We start from the raw sequence: 20,543 nt of genomic DNA, 5'->3' as shown, positions 1-20,543 counted from the left end.
GCGTACACGCACGCGTGTTTCCTTCTTGCCACCTCGCTCTGTATTTGTTATACTTATAGGATACCTATTTAGTTAGTACATCCCATTTTTCTCTTCGGCGTTTCTTTACTATATAGTATAGTATAGACACTCTGAATCGGAGCTGAGCTTGTTTGTCTGTTGCTGATCGATCGTGAAGCTTTACTTACCATTTATATATATATATAATGTGCATGCTATGGATGAGTGATGACGAAGGTGGAAATACTAGTAGTAGGATTCTCATTAGATCCTCATATTGTTCAAAATGAATAGTTCTAGTTCTATTAATACTACTGTAGAGAAGAGAAAAATTAACAGCAGGTTCTATACTAAGTTAAAGTAGGTAGATAGTACCTCGCAAATGTTCGACACAAACACGAAAAATGAACATGAAATATGCATGCTTGGGGGATAGTTCAGTCCCCTGTCACTAGATTAGTCAATGTACCAAACCAAATAAAGGCAAAACGGTCTTTCTTCATGATGAGCAGTTGATTATATTTACAGGGTACATAGGTAGGTATTTTTGCAGAACATGGATGGTAAGTGGCAAAGGCAAAATCGACTATAACCCACGCTATAAAATGCCCGAGGTACATGGAAAACAATGGGTAACATAACAAAATCTGACGAATGATGATGGAATTGATCATTCCAGAGTCTGTCAGACCGTGGTAGGTCTCGTGGACCGAATTAATCAATCCTGTTTAGCCGCCGGTGCTTCGGTCTCTTCTTCTGCTTTGGCTTCGGCGGCAGCTTCAGATGAGGCCGGTTGCTCTTCTGCGCTGGTACTGGCTTGCTCTTGAGCTTCGGCGGGGGGAGTTGGTGTTGACGGGCCAGGGGAGGGAGCCACGGAGACGGGGGCGGATTTCTCGTCGGATGCATTGGGGAAGATTTCCTTGAACAGATCGGGCAGGAATCGTTCCAGGCGTTTCTTGGTCTCTGTCCAGATGGGCTCCTTGCTGGGATCCTGAGAAGGAGGGACCAGGTAGCCTCCGTCTGCCATGACGAGGAGGATGTTCTTGAGACTTTCGGGGATCGCCTCTTCCTGGTTGGGGTTAGTGCTGGGCTTTGAGTTGAGGGTTGTAGTAAGGCAACGTACCAGGCTGTCTCCTTGGCCACTGTTCATCATCCGGTCGAGAATATCGAGGATCTTGAGCCACAGATCGAGCATGCCGTCACGGTTGGGAAGCTGGTCGAGGTATCGCAGGAAGATTTTGCACACCAAGATGGCCACTTGGACGCGGGTTTCACCCATTCCCAAGGGGTCGGAGTGGTACACTTCGGGCTTCAATAACCGCAGAATGAGGGGGAAGAGAACCTGGTCGAAGATCGCAGTCCACTCCTTCTCATCGGTGGAGCTGATTTCGAGAGAAAGGAGAGTTCGTTGGAGAGCTGAAACAGCATGGTGACGGATATCTCTGCATGGGTTGATGCATTGTGCAGTCAAGGACTGGAAGATAGGAGACCAGTAGGCGGACCAGGCTATGAACATAGGTTAGTTCAAACTTCAATGTATAGAGATCCTCTTAGACTAACCTTCGCTTTCCTCGAGGTGTGACTGCTTGATAAGGCCCGGGACACGGCGTGTCAGTTGCAGGACGAAACCGATGGCTTTCACACCACGAGAAACCACCTCATTCTCACTACAGCATCGTTAGTTTTACCAAGTCTGTACACGCGTAAGTATTATAAGGGCGTACCTCGGCTTTGAAGGCTTGACAGCTTTGCCACGTCTTCCATGCGCATCCCGCTGACGCTCTTCAATATAGCCTACGCTACCGGCGCTGATGAAGTCATTCGCAAGGCCGACGGCAGCCTCATAGTTATCAGCAGTGATTATGGGAGGATTCGAGTCCACAATGGAGTGCAGCAGATCGAACACAAGCGGAGCAGCTTCCTTGTGAGACAGCAGTCTCTGCAAGATGGACCAGAAATCAGGAGAGATGGTGATCTCATTCCGCAAAAGCCCGGGGCTCGAGATGCAGCGTGATAAGCTCTTAACTATCGTAACAGCGACGCTTTCCAAGATGTCCTGGTCAAAGCCAGAGATGCCGTGCAAGATTACAGGAACCCTCATGAAAGGCTGATCCTAAACGGCTGGTCAGTGTACTAGAAGGTCGTAAAGAGGGAGCTGACATACGTGGCTCAGCCGGAGCAGATTCAGTAGATAGTGAATAATTCGGGACAAGGCCAAAGAATGGATGTTTCTCGCGTCGCGGATGAACGCTTGTAATGTGGTCAGGAGTCTCTCCCCGAGAGCTTCTAGGGTTTGCGAGTCCCGCAGGGTCAGGATAGTCGCTAGTTCAAGGAGGTACATCATTCCTGGGTCGTAGTTGGACCTGCTGCCATCGGTCCTGCCGTTGGATGCCCTTGAACCCGCCGAAGGTCGTTCGGGCTTCACGACAATAACTGCCGGGGCACTTTCTTCAGGCATCTGGGCCAATAGCGCTTCAACAACCAGAGACACCGTCTCCAAGGGAAGGGACCTAAACGTAAGTTAGAGATCTGAGTAACAAAGGACAGCGAATGGTACTACTCACTTGATATTGGCCAAGATGTCGGCTGTAGAACAAGCGGTAATGCAGTCCACAGTGCACAAGGTGTTCTCCAGCTCTTCATCCGACGGCTCCGGAGGCTCATCAGCTGCGTAGCTGGAGAGGTATGACGTGAAAGCAGATAGAAGCCCAGTTTCCGTATTCCGTCCATCGCGGTCCACGACTTGTGATGGAGTCTGCAATGGAATTGGCGAGATATCAAGTTCAGCGGTAAGATTGGAATCGAGCGCAGGAATGAGAGAATTAATGAACAGGTTGCTAAGAATTCGAGCCACATAGGTCCAGCCCTGCTGAACTGCGGCTTCATTGCTAGCCAACACACGGAAGAGTACCACCGCGGCCAGTTGAGCCCTGAAATCCCGTCCGAATTTCACCGCAAGTTCGCTCACCATCACGGTCTTCTGACCGGCCTGCACTTCGGTGTTGAGAGCGGTACTGGGGGGCTTTTCGGTAGCCAAGGTACTGATCGAGGACAGACAGAAGACGATTCGGTCGAAAGCGTCGGTTAAGCCATAACGGGCAGCGATTTGGGCGCACTGATCGAATCCAGTGACAACCCGGGAGTAAACTGCGTCATCCGAGGCAGACATGAAGACATAAGATAGAGTCGCCACCACCGGTTTCCAGGTAGCAGCGAACATCTCAGCATCGTAGATGTTGGTTTCACCAACGACCAACTCTCCGGCAGAGGAGGACTTCAGCAACAATTCCCGCCACGCAAAGTCGAATGCGTGCTGGTTATCATGTTCATCCGGCAAAATGATCTCATTATGTTTGATTGAATCGTAGATCTCTTGCAAGAATTCAGGTGCGAAATCCTGGCCAGAATTCACGCCCCGCAGATTCCGGGAGAAATCGGTACATGACATGCGATTTTGGGACTTGATGTTGGGGTTGTAGAGCTCTGTATTAAGCATGATGATGGCGTACGTTAGCACAAAGGCAGCGTCTTTGTCGGCGATCTGACTGGGCTGGGCCTTTTGCATGTATTTCTCGGTGAAGGTGGTGACGATACGTTCGATCAGGGGTGATTCGCCAGGCAAACGGAAAGCACCCAGGAGATCGCGGAGGGCATCTACGATGGTCTTTCCAGAGAAATCGAACAGCTCGACAAAGGCATCGAGCAGCTCTTCATTATTGCGCTTGGACAAATATTCACCCAGCATCTTCTTTGACAACCGAGTCGTCCCCTTCAAGAAACGAGCAACAAGGGCGGGATCACTCGGGTCTTCGATGATACCGTGGGATGCCAGATAAGCAATTCCAGCTTTAGGGTCCTCGTTGAACTTCTGGGCGGCGTGAATGATCAGCTTCTTCGTCTTGCGCTGGCTCCGGAGCTGCTCGATGGAGGGGAAACCTTCATGCGACGGCTCGTCGTCAAGTCGATCGTAGATGAATTGAACGTAACCAAGTAGGGCGTCCAGACACAGCGGAGGCACGTTGGTCGTGCTCCACGTAGCTGAATCCGGAAACGCACTGCGTGAGAGCAAGCCGATCATGTCCTCGCATAGGTCGGCCCGATCGACATCGCAGTCGTAGTTGATGAAGAGCTCCACCATGAAGCTCGGGATGCGTGCCAGCACGCCAATGCTCTCGACCATGGCTTCCCGGGTCTCCGGCCTCCGCGATCCACCTTCCAGGCCCAACTGTTGTCTATCCTTAACGGGAACCGGCGTGGACCTTCCACTATTCGTTTGCGATGGCGACGGCTTCACGAGCTTGGGCACCTGCGGGACACCGTCGTAAAGGGCCGGGTTGATGCCGGGCTCTTTCGGAATTTCTACCTTCGGGTGCAAACAGGCGACCAGGTAGGACAGATAAAGCTCCTGCTGCAACTTCAAGACCGGCCGACAAGTTAGCAGCAAAGTGCCAGCAACCCTCAGCGACGCAGTCAAGATTGCGATGTTCTCGGATCGAACCAGCTGGAAGAGGTGTCGGCAGAGATCGTCTTGCGCCAGCGTCGCGAGACTCGGGTGTTTCGCGATAGACGGACCCGCGACCTCCAGGGCAACGTCAATGATTCTCAATGCCATGACCTTCATCGGCTCGGTATGTTGGCGGTTGTGCGGATCTAACAGGTCGATGAGGACGCGGAACAGCTCACGAATGGACGGTAAGGAGTATGGCTTCACTTCGTCACCGGTGTCGTCCTGAGGATTGGGCGGGGCGGCAACGGCACTGCCATTCAGCATCTGCTCGGGCGATCCGTCGCGGCTGCCACGATCTCGATCAGTCACCCCGGTGTCGGAACCCATGGCGGATGGGTGTTGCGAGGTCACGGTATTACCGTCGACGGACGGGTCCATCTTTAGATTGGTCTGCTCGGACTCGGTGCGCAAAGGAGCTTGGGATCCGGTTTCGTCGTCCTCGGAGATTTCCAGGTGTGACAGGCGCATAAAAATGACCTGACACATGTTGACCATGGCCATCTCGGCCGACCTGCGCAACACCTCCGACAGGCGGACCTGACAACACATGCTCAAACCGGTCTCCATCATCTCACAAACACTCTCGTCTCCGAGCAGCTCGCCCTCGGGCCGCGACAGCATCCCTTCCATCAATTTCAGGATCCGCAGCAAGACGATCTCATCGGCGGCCGAATCACTGGCTTCGAAGCGACAATGGGTGATGGCGGCCGAGAGAAGTTGCATGGCCATGGGGAGTCTGGGAGAATCGCAACTAATGATGTTGTAGGCGAAGAATTTGGTCAGGGCGACAAGGGCCAGGGAGGTAATGGCGGCGGAGGTGGAAGAGGATCGGATGACCTGGAGGAATGGGTGAAGCAAGGCAGGAGCGTCAAAGGACCGGATATCTTTGCAACCTTTGAGGTCGCTCCGCAACCTGGCAAAGGCTGATATCAGCGGGTTATCCTGCATGCTCTTGCCCTTCTTGCCCCGGAGACCCCAGCGGTTCGCGAGGACGTGATCCTCATCGGCGGAGGACATTCTCGATCGTGGACGGGGAGGCGTCGACCCATTGCGGGGGCTTGGGGGCGCGGATGTATCTCGGTCGTAGACACGAGAAACGGCGCCTCCGCCGAGGATGGCAGAGACGGATGAGTGAGCCCAGCGGGCATGTTTTCGCATGGCCGAGGTGACTGTGATGCATTCCGTAATGACCAACGCGACCGGATCGACCGCGATGGGTAAAGGCGTGGACGACATGATGAAGAGCAGGGAGGGAGAGGGAACGGCCAAAAGAAAGTCGCCGAACAGTGGGAGGCAATTCAAATCATGGCCCTACTCGAACAGAGCAGCGAGAGGGAGGGGGAAGGAGGGGAGGAGGAGGAATGAGGAGAGGGAGTTGGAGGAGCCGAGGGGAGGAGGCAAGTTGAGTTCGGCGAGCGGGAGGAACACAACAGCTGGTCTTCTTTGGGCTCCGGCGAGCGGAGAGCCTGCCTGAGGTTCTCCATCCCTGCCCGATGGGGTTTAGGCCCGAATCCGTCTCCGGCGGCCAAACAGTAGAATTTCAGCAGTAGATGCGATACAATTCATTAGTGTCTAAAAACTTCATATCGGTATATCCTATGAAATAAACAATTAGTGGCTTCTTGGCCGGTGATGTGATATATTATGACATTGAATTCCTTTCAAAATACATCAACCCAAAGGAAAGAAAAAAACTCTCATGGTTACTACGCACCCAAGACTCAGTCGCTGCAGTAACTACTTATTATAACTATTGTCAATTGGGGAGGGGAAATCTGCAAGGGTTGCTTAACCCATTGCGATTTGCTGAGGATAGTTGCGGGGGTTGCATGGGGATGCCTTGCTTGATCCTCCAAAGGTTAAATCTGTAATCAATCATGTCTTCAGGAGAAAAGCTGATGGTTATCCGTAGAATTTCATAATTGAACATCTAAGAAGGAACGGGAGGCTATTCCCGATCCACACCGATAGAGAATGATTGATTGATTGTTTGGTTTGGGCCTGGGTTTAAGGATAGTCAGGATCCATGGTTGGGATTGTGTGATGTTTTGGAAGGTATAGGCGGTGTGGCCAGTGAGAAACAGTAGCCTCGATCTATCAATCTGGCAGTCCGCAGCAGCGATGTACCGGTCCCACACTCGGTCTTTTTTTTTATTTAATTTTAATTTTATTTTTAACATTGTTTAGTATTGTTTTCGTTAGCTGACTGATTACTGAGGTCAGAGTAAACAACTGCTTGTTCCCTCCAGGATGATCAACCCATGCACCCTAATCACCCTTACCTGGGTAGTAGCAATTGGGTAACTTGGCTGCGGGTGTGACCCTCTCGTGGACATTCCATGAATCTTCCCGTGGCTTTCTTTTTCCGGACAATTGTTGACAGTTGGCGCATTTTCCCCCTTTCTACACGTGTCGGCGTGTGATTTCTTCGATTTTGTGCTGTTGGGAAGGAGAGGAAAATACTAGAAGTAACCCGGACATTTACCTGATGGTATACGTAGTTAAGGTATGTATGTACTACTGTAGGAAATAAGCTATTAGCATTCTTTCCCAAATTAAGAGTGTCATACTCCGTACTAACTATCTGTCATTCTTAGATTATTCACTGTGAATGAAGGAAAGAGGATAGTCGATCTGCCACCGATCTGAACTAAACCAGATTAAGGGTTTGCCAGATCCTCTTCCCCCGCGTGTCCGAAACACAAAAAAAGAAGGAAAAGAGAAAAAAGGGCGCGTCACACACCCAAACCGGCCAGACCCGATCATCTCTTTCTCTTCCCCTCATCGTGGAGGGCTGCAGCAGCACTAAATCCATCCGCAACCAACTTTAGTCGCCAGTCGCTCGGTCCAACGCTGCACATCCCCTGCAAGTCCCTCACCTGCCTGTCAAAAGACGAAAACAAACACAACTTACAAGCTTATTCCTGTGTCTCTCTGTGTCTCTCGTCTCTTTCTCCCCATCTCAGTGTCAGTCAGTGTCTGTGTGTCTGGGCCCTTCCCCTCAGAAACGCGTCTTACGATCCCGATCGATCCATTGAATTGATTTAATTAAACTCATCGCCATCACCGCCGCTGCTTGACTTTCTCTTTCTCTTCTTCCCTTCTCCTCCTCCGCCTTTCTCCTCCCCCAACTCACTCACTCACTCACTCATCATCTTCTTCTTATCACTCCTCACCAGTTCTTCCCATGGAGGGGTTTCCTTCTCTTTCCCCTTCCGCTGCATGAGGACCCTCATTCGTTACGCCCTTTAACTGTGCGACATCGCCGCTTTTCTCTATTATGTCTTCGTCCATCTACTACATCGACCTTCTTTTGCCATAGTCCTTCCCTACTAATTCTAATCCCCTCCCTGGGACCTGCCCATCCGGTTCTTTTGTGGTTGGGCATCACTGATCGCGGATCACCGATCACTAACTCTGCCTACTTTTTATTTCCTATTTCCTGCTACTTGCTTAGCTCTTCTCTTATCGTTCTCGGTTTCTGATTGACATTAAGATTGGCCTTTCCCTTAATAATCTGTCCCACCTATTGGCTATCTACTAGTGCAACTAATCAGGTCCTTGATCGCTCTTTCCATCCAACACCCCCGCCATTTTATCGGTCGGCCATTTCCCACGCTTTCGTTGCATGCGATAACCCAGCTTTCCTTCCTTCCTTCCTCCCTCTTCCCCGCCCGCCATCATGGCGACGGTCTCAACCGCCCCATCGGACCTGCCTTTGGAGCAGCTTTCCTTATACCATGCCTCCGATCCCTATTTATCGTCTATCTTCATCTTCTACGGTCCCGTCGCAACTGCAAATGCCACCGTTAGCAGTTCGCGCATTCAGGCGCATATCCTCACCCCCGCCGGCTTCCAAAGCTACCCGCGCATCACCGTCTCCCCCGCCGCCCCCTTGTACGCTGCGGTCAACCACTTGCCCCGAGAAAAGCAAGGCGATGAAGTCAGTCGTGGTCTCGCCGTCAGTATGCTGAAGTACTTCGCAGAGCTGTCGGACCCCGCCAAGGAGTGCTTGCAGACCTTCGCCCGCGCCGGGAAACCGGGGCTCCGACTGCCCAAGCTCTTCGATGAAATGCACGCGGCGGAAATAGCAAATCGCATGACGAAAATAGAACATACCGCCGACATTGTGCGCGACATTCGTGGCGCTTTCCAAGAGCGCAAGGTTCCTTGGGTGGATATCGACGTGGTCCTCCCCGCCGGTGTCATCCAGCCTCCTGCCCCGCCCGATAACGATGATGATGTTCATGATGGTAATGCGGATTTGTACGATGCCCCCGATCTTCAATACGGACGCTATACATCTCTGGTACGATCCCTAGGAGCGCCCATGTTCCTACCCACTTCCCGACTGAAGCGCGCCCCGTCGCAACCGACCAACCTGAGCAAGTCCCGGCTCTTCTCGAAGGGCCAGAAACAAGCTCTGCGCTTGACCATGTGCGAAGTGGTGGATACGGAGGAGAGATATGTGAATAAGCTCTACACCTTGGTGTGTCATGTGGCGGAGGAGTTCCGGTTAAAGGCCCAGGCCAGAGGCCCATCGAGCACCAGCCCCAATGAGTCCGATCTGGCCACGCTCTTTCCACCATGCTTGAATGAGATTCTTGAGGTCAACATGGGTTTTCTAGGGGTGATTCGACAGGTTCTCGAGGAGACGGAAAAAGAAGCCATTGATGACCTCACCGATGATACAGAACTGCCGGGGTCGGTGTCGCAACGATCTTTCTCGCGGGAGGAAACGGATGCGATTGGCGCAGTGGCCTTTGCCAATGCGCTTCTAGACTGGTTTCCTCGATTTTCCCAGCCGTACGCCGATTATATGCGGGCTCATACCGGCTTCACGCAGACGCTCAATTCATTCATGAGAGACAAGCACTCGAGCTTCTCGAAGCGCGTCTACGAAACCGGAGAGCAGAAGCTGCGCTCCCTCCTCATGGAACCAGTGCAACGTCTTCCTCGCTATAGTCTCCTGATCGACACCATGACCGGCAGTCTCCCTTTGGTCCACCCGGCCGTCCGACCACTACTGAAAGCGCGCGATGTTATCAAGGACATTTGCTCGCTGGATGACGCTTCATCAACGAACCACGACCAGAGCTTCCGACGGTTGAAAGAGCTGGTGGACGGATGGCCCTCTACGATTCTACCAACTGGCCGCCTGATCACCGCCGTGGATTTCAACGAGCTAACTCCGCCCTATCATCTCGATGTCCCACCCACCGAGCCCAGCGCGGGCATTATGCTGATTTACAAAAACTGTCTCGTATTGCTATCGAAGCCAGTGGGTGCGAAGACCACAGCGCGTGGTCTCCTGGCCGATCTGGATAACGCCGCCGCGGCAACCAATACCACACCCAATTCGCCCGCCTCATCCGAACTCCGAGTGGTGCAAGTATACGACTTACACACTGTGCGATGTACGCAGTCCACGTGTGGCCGAATATTGTTCTTGGCCCCGGCATCCGCCACCTCAAGACCCGACCAGAACACAACAGTGGACCTGCTTGCACTCGAGCCGGTATCTATGTACGAAGGCCGTGCGAGCCGAATCATAGAGGAGATTGCGAAAGCCAAGATCGAGGGCCGATTCTCTGAAAGCGAGCGGGAAAGTGGCAAATGGTCGCTGCGCAGCCCCACCGGTACAGTGGGAAATCTCGGGATCCTCGCATGTGTGTTCGAAGAAGCGCCGGAAGAGGTCGCGCAGAGAGCCAATCTGTCGAAGATACGGGTGATTTTTGATACTCCTAGGGCGGAGTGCAGCCAAAAGTTGAAGGATTCTGACTTGGAGGTGATAGTATCCGTGTCTCTGGCCAATGAAGACCAATACCGGGTAGATGTTGATTCCGTAGTCGGCACTGCCTCCTCAGACATGGTCACCGTGGATAGTTTCGTGCCCGTGCTCTCGAAGCGCTGTAAGTACTCGCCAGATTGATCGACACTGATATGAATACTGACTCTGGCAGTGCTAAATGTGCTCCTCCCTCTCCACGGGCCTCGAAATCGGACGATGACGGAGTCGATCGTACATTCCAACTTTGACATTCTTCGGTACCTTGCCGGCCACCTCATGGCTCAGTTTAAGGTTCCCCGTGGCTTCCGCCCCCCTTCGCCCTCAAAATTGCTCTCCAGCCTTCTCGGGGGGAGTCAGTCCAAGGAAAGCAATGCATCCGCCTCCAAGGCACCGAATTCGGCAACTCTACTGGGAGAGTACCCTAAAATGCCCCCGCCTCGAGGCAACATGTCGCGCTCCAACACACTGCCTTCGGTGTTTCCTGGAAAGGAGGAGAGTCCGGTCAAGATCTCAGTGGTGGGCGCTCCACCCACTAAGGGCGAGGAAAGTCCGTTTAGTGCGTTGGAGCAAACATTTGCCGCTTATGCGCTCGCCCTGCAGTCTCGGAGTGGGAACATTGTCGGACGGTCTCTTCGCGGGAGGGATAATGTCGATCGGTCGTCGGTCAATGAGCTATACAACATTCTGCTGGAAGATCCTGGGCGGATCCAAGCAGCAGCCGAGGTTCCCGTCGACACGCTTTTCGTGGCCTTCGAAACGTTCATGACCAATGCGTGGAGGGAACACATGGGTCCCGTTATCGACTCCCCATCGCTAAGGATTCTGCAAGCGCAATTTGACAACATGTTCCCGCGGGACTTCGACGAAAGCTTCCGAAGATTCTTGGCAGACCAGAGTCCCCAGAATCGGCGTGCGCTGGCTTCCATGATCCGGTTGCTGGCGGAGCTGCTGGATGCCTCGGGTAGTGATGGTGATCGGGGAGCCTTGACGGCGGCCTTTGCCGAAGTTTTGACAATCGACGGCGACCCAATGCAGCATATCTCTCTGCTGGACCGACTAGTGGATGACTTTGACAACCTGTTTGATGAATACATTCCTGGTGGTGCTTCATTAGAAGGGACTCTCAACTGCGACCAAACAAAGTCGGTTTCCCAGACTGCAGGTTCCATGAACTCGAACGCGTCCTCCTTCCGGAAGCGTTTCGGCTTCGGTCTGCACCGAGAAAACTCTAAGCTGGAGGGTGAAAGCAAGGTCTCGTCTATTCTCCGGACCCTGAGCAAGGGTAAGGGCTCGGGTGACTCAGAGCCTGGTACGCCAAAGGGGTCGCTGCTACGGTCTAAGTCGATCGACATAGATACCAGTCTAGGGTCCTTGTTACGACCAGGCTCCCGCGACCGCCCAGGTGCATCTCTCTCCCAGGAACATCTTCGACGACCAGGCAGTTCTCAAGAGCAACCACCGTCTCTGTCCTCCGTTCGCGGGATCCCGACAAATACGAATGGAGTGGTGAAAGTGCGCCGCAAGAGAAGAAGCTCCCTCTCGGACCTGCGACCCGGCACTGCCTCTTCCGATGTATCTATCGTGTCTAGTGTGGGACAACGACCTGCAACTCCGTCATCTATTTCCAATCAACCCCGGGCCGATGTGGCGACTCCTGCTGGACAGGCGCGACCGCAAACTAGTCATGGCTCAGGTTCTACCGTCCGAAGCACATCACCGGCCAAGGGTGGCTCTCCCACCCGGATGCCTTCGCCAACCCGCCGGTCACCGACACGCCCAGTGACGCCCAGCCGAAAAGAAAATATCGATCCCAAAATGCCGCAGACGGAACGCGCCACGAGAAGAAAAGGCGAGGCCTCGGTATCTCCTACGCAAGAGGCCAAGAGAAGGTCACGGGCTACGAGTATTCCTTCTTCTCGGGCCCCTGGTCTGAAGGAGAGACCGCTTCAAGTCAATGGCTCTGATGCGAGACGCCTGCAACCGACCTCTTCGCAGAAGACCCCCAAATTGCGGTTGCAGAGCCCCCAAAAGGTAAGCTTGTCCCTTGTTTGATGTACGATATATGGGAGACATGACGACTAACATTGATGGCACAGCTTCGGGATCGCCTTAATAGTGAAAAGAGAGCACAGAACATGGCGCAGCTAGGTCTCAAGGATGAGCTAGATCTCATTGGTGAGGAACTACGGGCGATGAGACTTACTCCATCGTTAGTCAGAGGCGACGCACAAGGGCACGAGTCCCTTGACGAGCCATTTGCCTCGCCAACCGCGAATTCGTTCTTGGTGTCTCGTGTCCACAACCTCGAGATGAAGTTTGAAACGCTATCCGGGGAATTCAATGGCCGCACCGCGGCGATCGAAAAGGATCTGGAGTCGTCTCTGGTGGTCAGCGAGAAACGTGCCAAGAAGCTCGACGAACTTTATCGTGAAGCAAGCGCTGAAAACGAAGCTCTTTACGATCGATTCAACTCCGAACTGAGCAAGATCGCCAAAGATGTGAGAGCTGGCAATGTCGAGGATGCGCTCAAAACACAACTGTCGTCGGCCCTGGAGGAGATTGGCCGGTTGAAGAAGGAAAATTTCCGGCTCAAACGTGAAGTGGGAGGATTACGCGCGCAGCAAGCCGCGGTAGCCTTATTGAAAGCAAGTGAGTGAACGCTGATGGTAGCAGGCTCGCATCATTGACGTACATTTTCATTTTTCTAATGTTTTGTTTCTTTCCTGGGATATCTTCGAACTGGATATGAGTGTATGCCTGTTACTGGAGATGGCCTTTCTTTTCCTTCCTTCCTTTCTTTCTTGGAATCTAATTTACGGTGGTTTTGGCGTCTGAGTCATGGTGAGGCTCAGGAGCGTCGTTCATTTATTCCGCACTGTGCATAACACTTCTCTTTCCTTTGTGTCGTGGCATAGCCTGCGGGTCTGCTTGGCTATTCTGGACTGCATCCGACGGGGTTTGCTTCGGGTTGGCGGGTTATGCATGTCGATCTCTTCCTTTCCTATTCTCTGTGATATCTTCACTTATGCGTACATTCCTTGTCTGGAAATCTCTTTGTAGCATAGCTTAGCTAGTTCTTCAACCAACCCGTCCGTTCCAACGGTTCTCGATCAATCATCTTATACATCCACTCCCACTTCACATTACATGACAATGACTTTAGAGTGTCTCCAGCTCCAGGCAACCACATCTCCATAGTCGGCAACGCCACCGGCACCTCCTTCCCCCCATCTCCGACTAACACCAACATCGGCAAAGTAAACCGTACCAACCCCGGCGCATCCCGTCCCAACCGATCCATCAACACTCTCATCTCATTCTTCGACGCAGCCATGCGGATACCCTTCAAATCAGACTTTTGTAGCGGCCGCACAACCAGCGACAGCGACGTCGGTCCTGCCCCTGCCCCTGATGAAAGTGGTATACTCGTCCCCGTAACTCGGAACCAGTACCTGTTATCCCAAAGATGCCAGTCCGATGTAGTGATTGGTCTTTGGGACGTTTCTGAGCTTCCGCTGTGCTGGGTTGAAGAACCTGAGGATGAGGATGACAACGAGGGTGGATAGATAGGCACGATGATGGGAAGAATAGGGAGGCGGTTCCGCATGTATGGTTGGCGGGTGAGGAGGTAGGTATTCTCGTAGACGAGATTCTGGGTTGTGATATCTGGGGTTGTTGTCGATGATGATGGTGGTGGTCGTGGTGGTGAATCGCATCGAAGAGGCTGGAACATAACCCCGCCTAATGTGAAAGACTGTTGCTTTGCTGGGGTATTTCCTCGTTCTTGTACTATGGAAGAGGCGGGAGGAGAAGGAGAAGGGAAAACACGAGAAACGAAAGGCTCGAAACTCCGTAACGGGAAATGATTCTCCGGGAACGGGGAGATGAGTTCGGTGATGCGTCGGAGGGTGAGGGATGATGTGTCATTGTTCTTCTCTGTTGGGGTGGGTTTCTTTGATGGTGGTGGGAACTTGATAATCAAACACCCCGTATCCGGCGCGAACTCGAGGACCTCGCACTGCTCAAGAATCTCATTCGAGTTCTCTGTCACAGACCTCAGAAGGGAATTACTCTTTCTTATCAGTGAAAGGATAGATTCTTCGCGCAATGCACGGGGCAGTTTTTTTTCCGCGAGGAGACTCCTGATGGCATTTCTGGGAGTCAAAGTTGGGTCGAAGTTCGTTGGATCGTCGACGTAGGGGATGTTGTTTGCTTTGCATGTTGCGAGGAGGGATCGTTTGGGGAAGGATAGGAGGGGGCGGGTAATTGAGATGCCGCCTGTTGATATCTGGTACTGTTTTTGCTGGTGTTGGGTTGTGGTGGGTGATGCCGTGAGCTTTAATTCGTTAGTATTCGTAGTCTTGATGCGATAGTTAAGTCCTTCTGGGTTTAGTAATGTCAATGAAGATCCACTCTCCGCAACCCCAAACAACCCATGACATTCAGGAATGCGCGTTACCGCCGGAATACCCGCTAGTCCGGCGCCCCTGGCCCCCGTGCAGAGACGCCAGAGGGTCGTCTCGACGTTGTCGTCTTGGTGGTGGCCCATGAGGAGAGTCTCGATGTTCCGTGCTCGACAGGCCTGCCCGAGAGCTTGGAAGCGCAGGCGCCGGGCGTGGGTTTCGAAGGCGGAGATGGAGTGGGATGGCCAGGTGAGAGGGAGGATATCTGTCGTTAGGCCTGTCACTGTGATTAATATGTGATGGGTTATGGAAAGATGTACGGCACAAGTATACCCATATCGTCAAGCCAGCCTGCGACCATGTTCGCTTCGCGAGTACTCTCTTCGCGGGCTTTATGATCCACGACGAATGCTGTCACAGAGACGGTGTCGTTGCTTGTTTGCCTCTGGTTTAGTTCCCATTGTTTGCAGAGGTAGGCGAGGGCCATCGAGTCGGCGCCGCCGCTTATGGCGAGGCCTGGTGCGTGTTAGTTTCTGATTGAGGTGGGTACAGGGAAGGGGACAAACCTATTCTTCGTGGGAGATGAGCATCATGTTTTCGCCCTGTTCGGGCTGGTCGTGACTCCAGCCATATGCGCTGGAAGGAGTCGATGAAGTGTTTGACGGTTAGGGGGCCGGGGGAGGTGTGGCGGTGGAGATGGGATATTGCCATGGCAAATGGTTGGTTGGCTGATTGTGAGAAACTGAATGTCAAGAGGACATTGAGGATTGGTATTTGAGACTATGGAATATTTAGTTCTACTATTTGTGGATTGTAGGATTATAAACATACGGTAGAGGGGAATTGAATTAAGTGATGAGGACGGCTGGGACGAGTGCCGTTCTTGGACCAGCATATGGAATGCGAATTCAGTTTGTATGTTTATATGTGTGCATAGTGTTACAAGAGCCCGATGGGCATGGCTGTTGGGGTAATAGATGCGAAAAGCTCTATTAGAGGTCAGGATGTATATTAATGTTAATGCGGTCGACTTCTGTGAACCAATAAAATTGACAGTCACGTGATTTTGTCATCGGGAAAACGAACTTCCGACACTTTCAAGGAGTATGTTGTTAAGAAATATAGTGAAGTAATGTATTGTCGTTGCTTTGTTCTCGACACCCTGCAAAAACATAGGATCGTCTGTGAGACAGTTTGAAGGGGTATCTGAATAGTGAAACGTAGTAGCGTGCGTATGCCATTGTCGTGCGAATATATACCACCTGTTGATGGTCCGAGGTGCTAGTACAGAATAAATTTCTGCTAGAGTGACATTTCTCATGACCACAGGCACGGTGTTGATCTCACACATTGGCACTCTTGTCAGACTGGAGTTGATCGGCTTCCTCTATACAGTCTACATCATCTTTTTGAGCCGAGCGAGTATTGACCCATGGAATACCAGCGGCCAGAATGAATGCGAGAGCGCTACCCGCTATCGGAAGATACTGTATGATCATCGTCAGTAACCCGATGAAAGAATTTTAGAAAATTGGGGATCAACCCACAAAGATAGTCGTGATGGCTTTATTGTATCCATTGATGATATCGACTAAGCGGTCCGGAAATGCTTGCACAGCAACTTCCCGTACCCTTAGGGTTCCAGCATTCAAAAGCATCTCGATCTGCTTATTATCTAACGACGCTTGAACTTGTAGCTGCTTCTTCAGCTCGTTCTGGAAGATAGCGCCTCCTATGCTTTGCATTACTGCACTTCCAAAGTATTGCGTGAAGAGGACAGTCGCTATTCCAACTGGAATGTACCGCGGTCTGTCCTTCAATACAAGCTGAGCTGTAAGCAAGGGGATCTGGGCTGCAAATCCACATCCCAGGCCCTGAAAGATCTGATAACCAATCCAAGAAGCAGATGGTGAGGATGCAGTGAGTGTCGTATATAGACCGTTGGCGATGCAGAGAAAGACAGAGCCCACCAGGAGCCACGGATTGTAATATCTGAGGTGCTTGGCTATAGTTATAAAGCGTCAGTAGAATGTACATAGACGAAGTAAATAATTCTGTGTTTACCTGAGATCCCACAGACAAGAGAACCAAAAACCTGAGTGCACACCGAAGGTAGAAGCATGACTCCGCTGCGGATAGGGCTTGCTGACTTGACGATCTGAAACCATTCCGGTAGATAGTAGACCGGAATGACGAAGGAACCCAGAAACAAAAAGGCAAATGCAAGACTAAGCATTGTGGACCTGCCCCAGAGAAGTACAATGGGGACCATAGCCTCATAGCCCATGTAACACTCCCAGAAGATGAAGATTGTCATCGTCACGGCAAAGCCGACAAAAAGTCCGACCACGGTCGCCGAATCCCAGGAATATTCATCACCGCCCCACTGCAACGCCAACATCACCATTATGACGGAGGGTATGAAGAGAGCGCATCCGATTAAATCAAGTTGTTTCAAGAAGGGCACACCTTGTATCCCAGTGTTTTGAGGAGGATGGAAAAACAAAAGCAACGTCACGACAGTCACTGCTCCTGCTGGAAGGTTGATGAGAAAACACCACCTCCAGGTATGCTCAGCTAGAGCGCCTCCGACGATTGGGGCGACAACAGTCCCAAAAGCATAGAGAGATGTCACCAGACCAGTGAACAGGGGGCGCTGCTCCGGAGTTGTTATCAACGCAATGACAGAGAGACCACCCGATACTACCCCAGACCCTCCAGCACCAGAAACTGCTCTTCCAACTATGAACATCTTGGAACTGCTTGCCACACCACATATCAGAGATCCTAGAAGGAATATGCTATAGAAAGAAAGGTATGTCCATCGCAATGACAGCAACGAAGAGAGCTTGCCACTGATAGGTTGAAGAGCGCACATCGTGAGTGGATAGGTAGCTCCATACCAGCCGATGTCTGTCGTAGCATGGAATTGAGTCGATATCGAGGGAATGGCCTTGAGAAACGATATTAATTACCAGAAGAATCAAAATGAAAGGAGCAGTTTTTAGTGAGCTTACAGTAGCAATGATAGAAACATCCAATGATATCAGGAAAGTGGCTATCATGATGCCGGCCAAGATGCTGTACAGCTTCACAGAACCAACGGCCTGTGTTCTGGACATTGCGTCAGGTGAGTTTGAAGATATCAGGAAGAAGACTGATCATGAGTAAAGCGATAGATTTGGTGTTCATGGCAATCAACTTGTATGCTAAGCCTGTTTCCTGAGAGTTACTGAATTGGGTAGTCTACTGTTAGGGTAGGCCGGCGCCGGTTCCGGCCCCGTGACCGACTCGAGGCCGACTCCGATCCGCGCCGTCATTGTCTGTCTCCGACACTCTACTTCACAGTCATTCACCACCCTATACCAAAGTATTTCTCAACGCAGAGTGCAATGCATTCAAAAAGCCCGTCAAGACGGCATGCGTGTATACGATGTATCCAATTGAAAGCCAAATGTGTCTTAGTTGACAATGGACGATGTCAGCGATGTGCGAGACTTGATCGCCACTGTACTTTCCCAGACGGCTCGCTCAGGAATACAAGCATCAGGTTCGCCCATGACTACTTACATTTTGCCGGTGCAGGCTGTTGGGTAACATTGTACTCCTGTATCCAGAAATAACCGCATCGATACCATTCAGCACCAGGTCGACAGACTTGCTGCTCAAGTGCACGCTGATAAGGTATCTCCGAACAGATCCAGCCCTTGCCCCCCCCGAAATCTTATACATTAACTTTTCTTCAATAGGGCTCAGGAATGAACCTGACGCCCGTATCAGCAACGAAATCCTGTTCTGTAAGCCCCAAGCCCAAATGGCGCAACGATTTCATTGATAGGGAACTTCTCAATATCGCGGAAGGTGAAGAGCTCCTCCTGAAATTCCGCACAGACTTGATGCCTCTGTTCCCATTCGTCCCTATAGATGAAGCAAACTTTGGTAAATTGCGTGAGAAGTCTCCGTTTCTCTTATTATGCATAATGACAGCTTGTCTCGAGCACAAGCCCGCTCTCCAGCAAAAGTTCGAATTGGAAGTTCGATCTGTTATATCAACCCGTATAATGATGAATATGGAGAGGGACATGGACATACTTCGTGGCTTGTTGGTTCATATCGCATGGTCTCATTATCATTGGCGCAACTACCATACCCAGGTGTATATGCTTCTTCAGATGGCTATGGCTATCGTTGTTGACTTGGGGCTTGACAGATACGACAATTTTAGAATGCGACACATTTATGGCCATGGGGAAGACATGGAGGGTTCTCAGGGGGTACAAGTGCTCCATCTGACCCCTGACGGGCAGCGCGCATTCTTAGGTTGCTATTATCTATGTTCCAAGTGAGACTTTCGCAATCGGTACGGGGTTATCTACTAACGCAATAAGGGCCTCAATATTTCGGCGACAGCTGAACATGAAGCATACGGACTGGGTCAATCATTGTGCTGAACGCTTAGGGCAGAGAGCAGAGTATCCCAGTGACCAGTATATCAAAGCACTGATTGAGATCCAATTGCTTGCTCGAAAATCAGAGCTAGAGGTCGATTACCCTACTCACGCAATAAATAAGGACGAACTATTCCGGTCTATTGACGTACTTGAGAATCAAATAGAGCAGCTTTTCCTACAGAACAAAAAGTGTAATACCTGTATGTTTACCTGACACTGTTTAGCTTATGCATTTACTTACTTCAATAGGGGCGCTGCGATTGGAGCTGAATGCAATTCCCGCAATTGTTCTCGGGCATGCACTTAGCCAAAGGGATAGCCATCACCAGTATAATCAACGTCGGCTGCTTCGTATTGCGCGTTCCGCATTCAACATTGTGACAGTATTCCTCGCAACACCGACCTCAGTCGCACCTAATCTCCCTATGTTCAGCTACACCTCTATCTGGTACGGCCTTCTTGTTCTGTCGAAGTTGAGCTTGCTTCCGGATGCGGCAACGGAAGACAAGTCACTCGATGTCCATAGCAGAGACATCCACAACCTCGGCCTTGCAGCTATGCAAAAGATGGAGACGATGTCACGAGGTAACGATGTCTGGGATAATTGCCTTGCAGTGATCGGGTCCATGCTCTCATGGCTAGAAAAAAGTCGCACACGGTCTAAAGAAATGCAACTTCATGAAGAAATATCAGACAAACAGGAAGTTGAGAACACCAATCCATTGCCGGAGCCAGTACATGAAGATTCCCCTCTAGTCACAGAGTCTGCTGTGACCGAAGATTGGGATGCTACAGTATGGCACCAGATGCTACAAGATCTGACATGGATAGGAGGGATTCCAGTGGAGCAGCAATTAGCCGTACATTCATTCAACGAGACTTGAATTTTAAGAACCATTCCACTGAATGATATATTATGACCGACTGAAAGGGAAGGGTGCATGCCTGATCCAACGGACTAATATATCGCAACAGAAGCTTCAGACCCCCTCGGAATGAAGGGAAGGAAGTGCCGCAAAACAAAACATAAGGGGGCTATAGCGACTGCACGGACTAGAAGGCTCGAAGTTACTGCTTGAACAAGTTTATTCTTTGGTGGTGTAATAACCATTGGTCTTCCAGGAATCAACGAGTGCGGGATACTTTCGGAGGGGAGAAACATTGAACCGACAAGGCAGAATCTTGACTTGGTAAGTGATTCTCCAGGCCCCCCACTTCTGAGTCTAACCCGTTAGAGTCATTTGATTCCATAGTTCATTGGGAGTTTAAAGCCAACAATTGACTTTCCCCTATAGCAATACCTTATTGAACATGGCCTATGGCCCTTTGAAACACTACCAAAGCATACTATCTACTGTCATGGCAGCGATACACGGTCACTGAATGCCCAG

The 20,543-nt window shown here is 51.2% G+C and overlaps 6 protein-coding genes across 6 annotated transcripts; 3 read left to right on the top strand and 3 right to left on the bottom strand.

Annotated features, from left to right (window-relative positions):
• Positions 1-338: 338 nt before the first annotated feature.
• On the bottom strand, positions 339-5,876 carry BO88DRAFT_361219 (Sec7 domain-containing protein). Its single transcript, XM_025703871.1, has 6 exons — positions 2,565-5,876; positions 2,165-2,510; positions 1,725-2,113; positions 1,561-1,667; positions 1,124-1,506; positions 339-1,069 (listed from the first exon to the last, which is right to left on the bottom strand). Exons 1-6 carry the CDS (start codon positions 5,741-5,743, stop codon positions 719-721), a joined length of 4,755 nt encoding a protein of 1,584 aa, XP_025565507.1. The 5' UTR covers positions 5,744-5,876; the 3' UTR covers positions 339-718.
• A 2,313-nt stretch (positions 5,877-8,189) lies between these two features.
• On the top strand, positions 8,190-12,955 carry BO88DRAFT_334720 (putative Rho guanyl nucleotide exchange factor; the record flags this gene model as incomplete). The annotated part of the gene is made up of 3 exons (XM_025702813.1): positions 8,190-10,419; positions 10,471-12,329; positions 12,395-12,955. The coding sequence occupies 3 exons, from the start codon at positions 8,190-8,192 to the stop codon at positions 12,953-12,955; spliced, it is 4,650 nt and encodes a 1,549-aa protein (XP_025565506.1).
• A 413-nt stretch (positions 12,956-13,368) lies between these two features.
• BO88DRAFT_384131 (tRNA lysidine(34) synthetase) lies at positions 13,369-15,470 on the bottom strand (the record flags this gene model as incomplete). The annotated part of the gene is made up of 4 exons (XM_025704685.1): positions 15,268-15,470; positions 15,035-15,217; positions 13,850-14,978; positions 13,369-13,789 (listed from the first exon to the last, which is right to left on the bottom strand). The coding sequence occupies exons 1-4, from the start codon at positions 15,410-15,412 to the stop codon at positions 13,369-13,371; spliced, it is 1,878 nt and encodes a 625-aa protein (XP_025565505.1). The 5' UTR covers positions 15,413-15,470.
• A 283-nt stretch (positions 15,471-15,753) lies between these two features.
• On the bottom strand, positions 15,754-17,892 carry BO88DRAFT_239181 (MFS general substrate transporter). Its single transcript, XM_025702117.1, has 4 exons — positions 17,719-17,892; positions 16,766-17,654; positions 16,249-16,706; positions 15,754-16,188 (listed from the first exon to the last, which is right to left on the bottom strand). Exons 1-4 carry the CDS (start codon positions 17,821-17,823, stop codon positions 16,045-16,047), a joined length of 1,596 nt encoding a protein of 531 aa, XP_025565504.1. The 5' UTR covers positions 17,824-17,892; the 3' UTR covers positions 15,754-16,044.
• Positions 17,893-18,051: 159 nt separating this feature from the next.
• On the top strand, positions 18,052-18,531 carry BO88DRAFT_239060 (uncharacterized protein). The gene is made up of 2 exons (XM_025702115.1): positions 18,052-18,251; positions 18,319-18,531. The coding sequence occupies exons 1-2, from the start codon at positions 18,094-18,096 to the stop codon at positions 18,434-18,436; spliced, it is 276 nt and encodes a 91-aa protein (XP_025565503.1). The 5' UTR covers positions 18,052-18,093; the 3' UTR covers positions 18,437-18,531.
• Positions 18,460-20,036, top strand: BO88DRAFT_451392 (uncharacterized protein; the record flags this gene model as incomplete). The annotated part of the gene is made up of 3 exons (XM_025710632.1): positions 18,460-19,043; positions 19,090-19,352; positions 19,402-20,036. 3 exons carry the CDS (start codon positions 18,460-18,462, stop codon positions 20,034-20,036), a joined length of 1,482 nt encoding a protein of 493 aa, XP_025565502.1.
• Between the last annotated feature and the right edge of the window lie 507 nt (positions 20,037-20,543).

The sequence above is a fragment of the Aspergillus vadensis genome, assembly GCF_003184925.1.
Source record: "Aspergillus vadensis CBS 113365 unplaced genomic scaffold BO88scaffold_5, whole genome shotgun sequence".
NCBI classification, from domain to species: domain Eukaryota; kingdom Fungi; phylum Ascomycota; class Eurotiomycetes; order Eurotiales; family Aspergillaceae; genus Aspergillus; species Aspergillus vadensis.
Note: the sequence above shows the minus strand (reverse complement) of the source record. Positions and strands in the feature narration are given on the sequence as shown.

Coding starts and splice junctions, on each gene's coding strand:
- BO88DRAFT_361219 (XM_025703871.1), bottom strand. CDS start 5,743: ATGTCGTCCACGCCTTTACCCATCGCGGTCGATCCGGTCGCGTTGGTC. Junction 1,507..1,560: donor ACACCTCGAGGAAAGCGAAG/GTTAGTCTAAGA, acceptor CTATGTTCATAG/CCTGGTCCGCCTACTGGTCT. Junction 1,070..1,123: donor GTGGCCAAGGAGACAGCCTG/GTACGTTGCCTT, acceptor AACCCCAACCAG/GAAGAGGCGATCCCCGAAAG.
- BO88DRAFT_239181 (XM_025702117.1), bottom strand. CDS start 17,823: ATGTCCAGAACACAGGCCGTTGGTTCTGTGAAGCTGTACAGCATCTTG. Junction 16,707..16,765: donor TCTTGTCTGTGGGATCTCAG/GTAAACACAGAA, acceptor TTATAACTATAG/CCAAGCACCTCAGATATTAC. Junction 16,189..16,248: donor AAGCCATCACGACTATCTTT/GTGGGTTGATCC, acceptor ATGATCATACAG/TATCTTCCGATAGCGGGTAG.
- BO88DRAFT_239060 (XM_025702115.1), top strand. CDS start 18,094: ATGCATTCAAAAAGCCCGTCAAGACGGCATGCGTGTATACGATGTATC. Junction 18,252..18,318: donor CTCAGGAATACAAGCATCAG/GTTCGCCCATGA, acceptor TCCTGTATCCAG/AAATAACCGCATCGATACCA.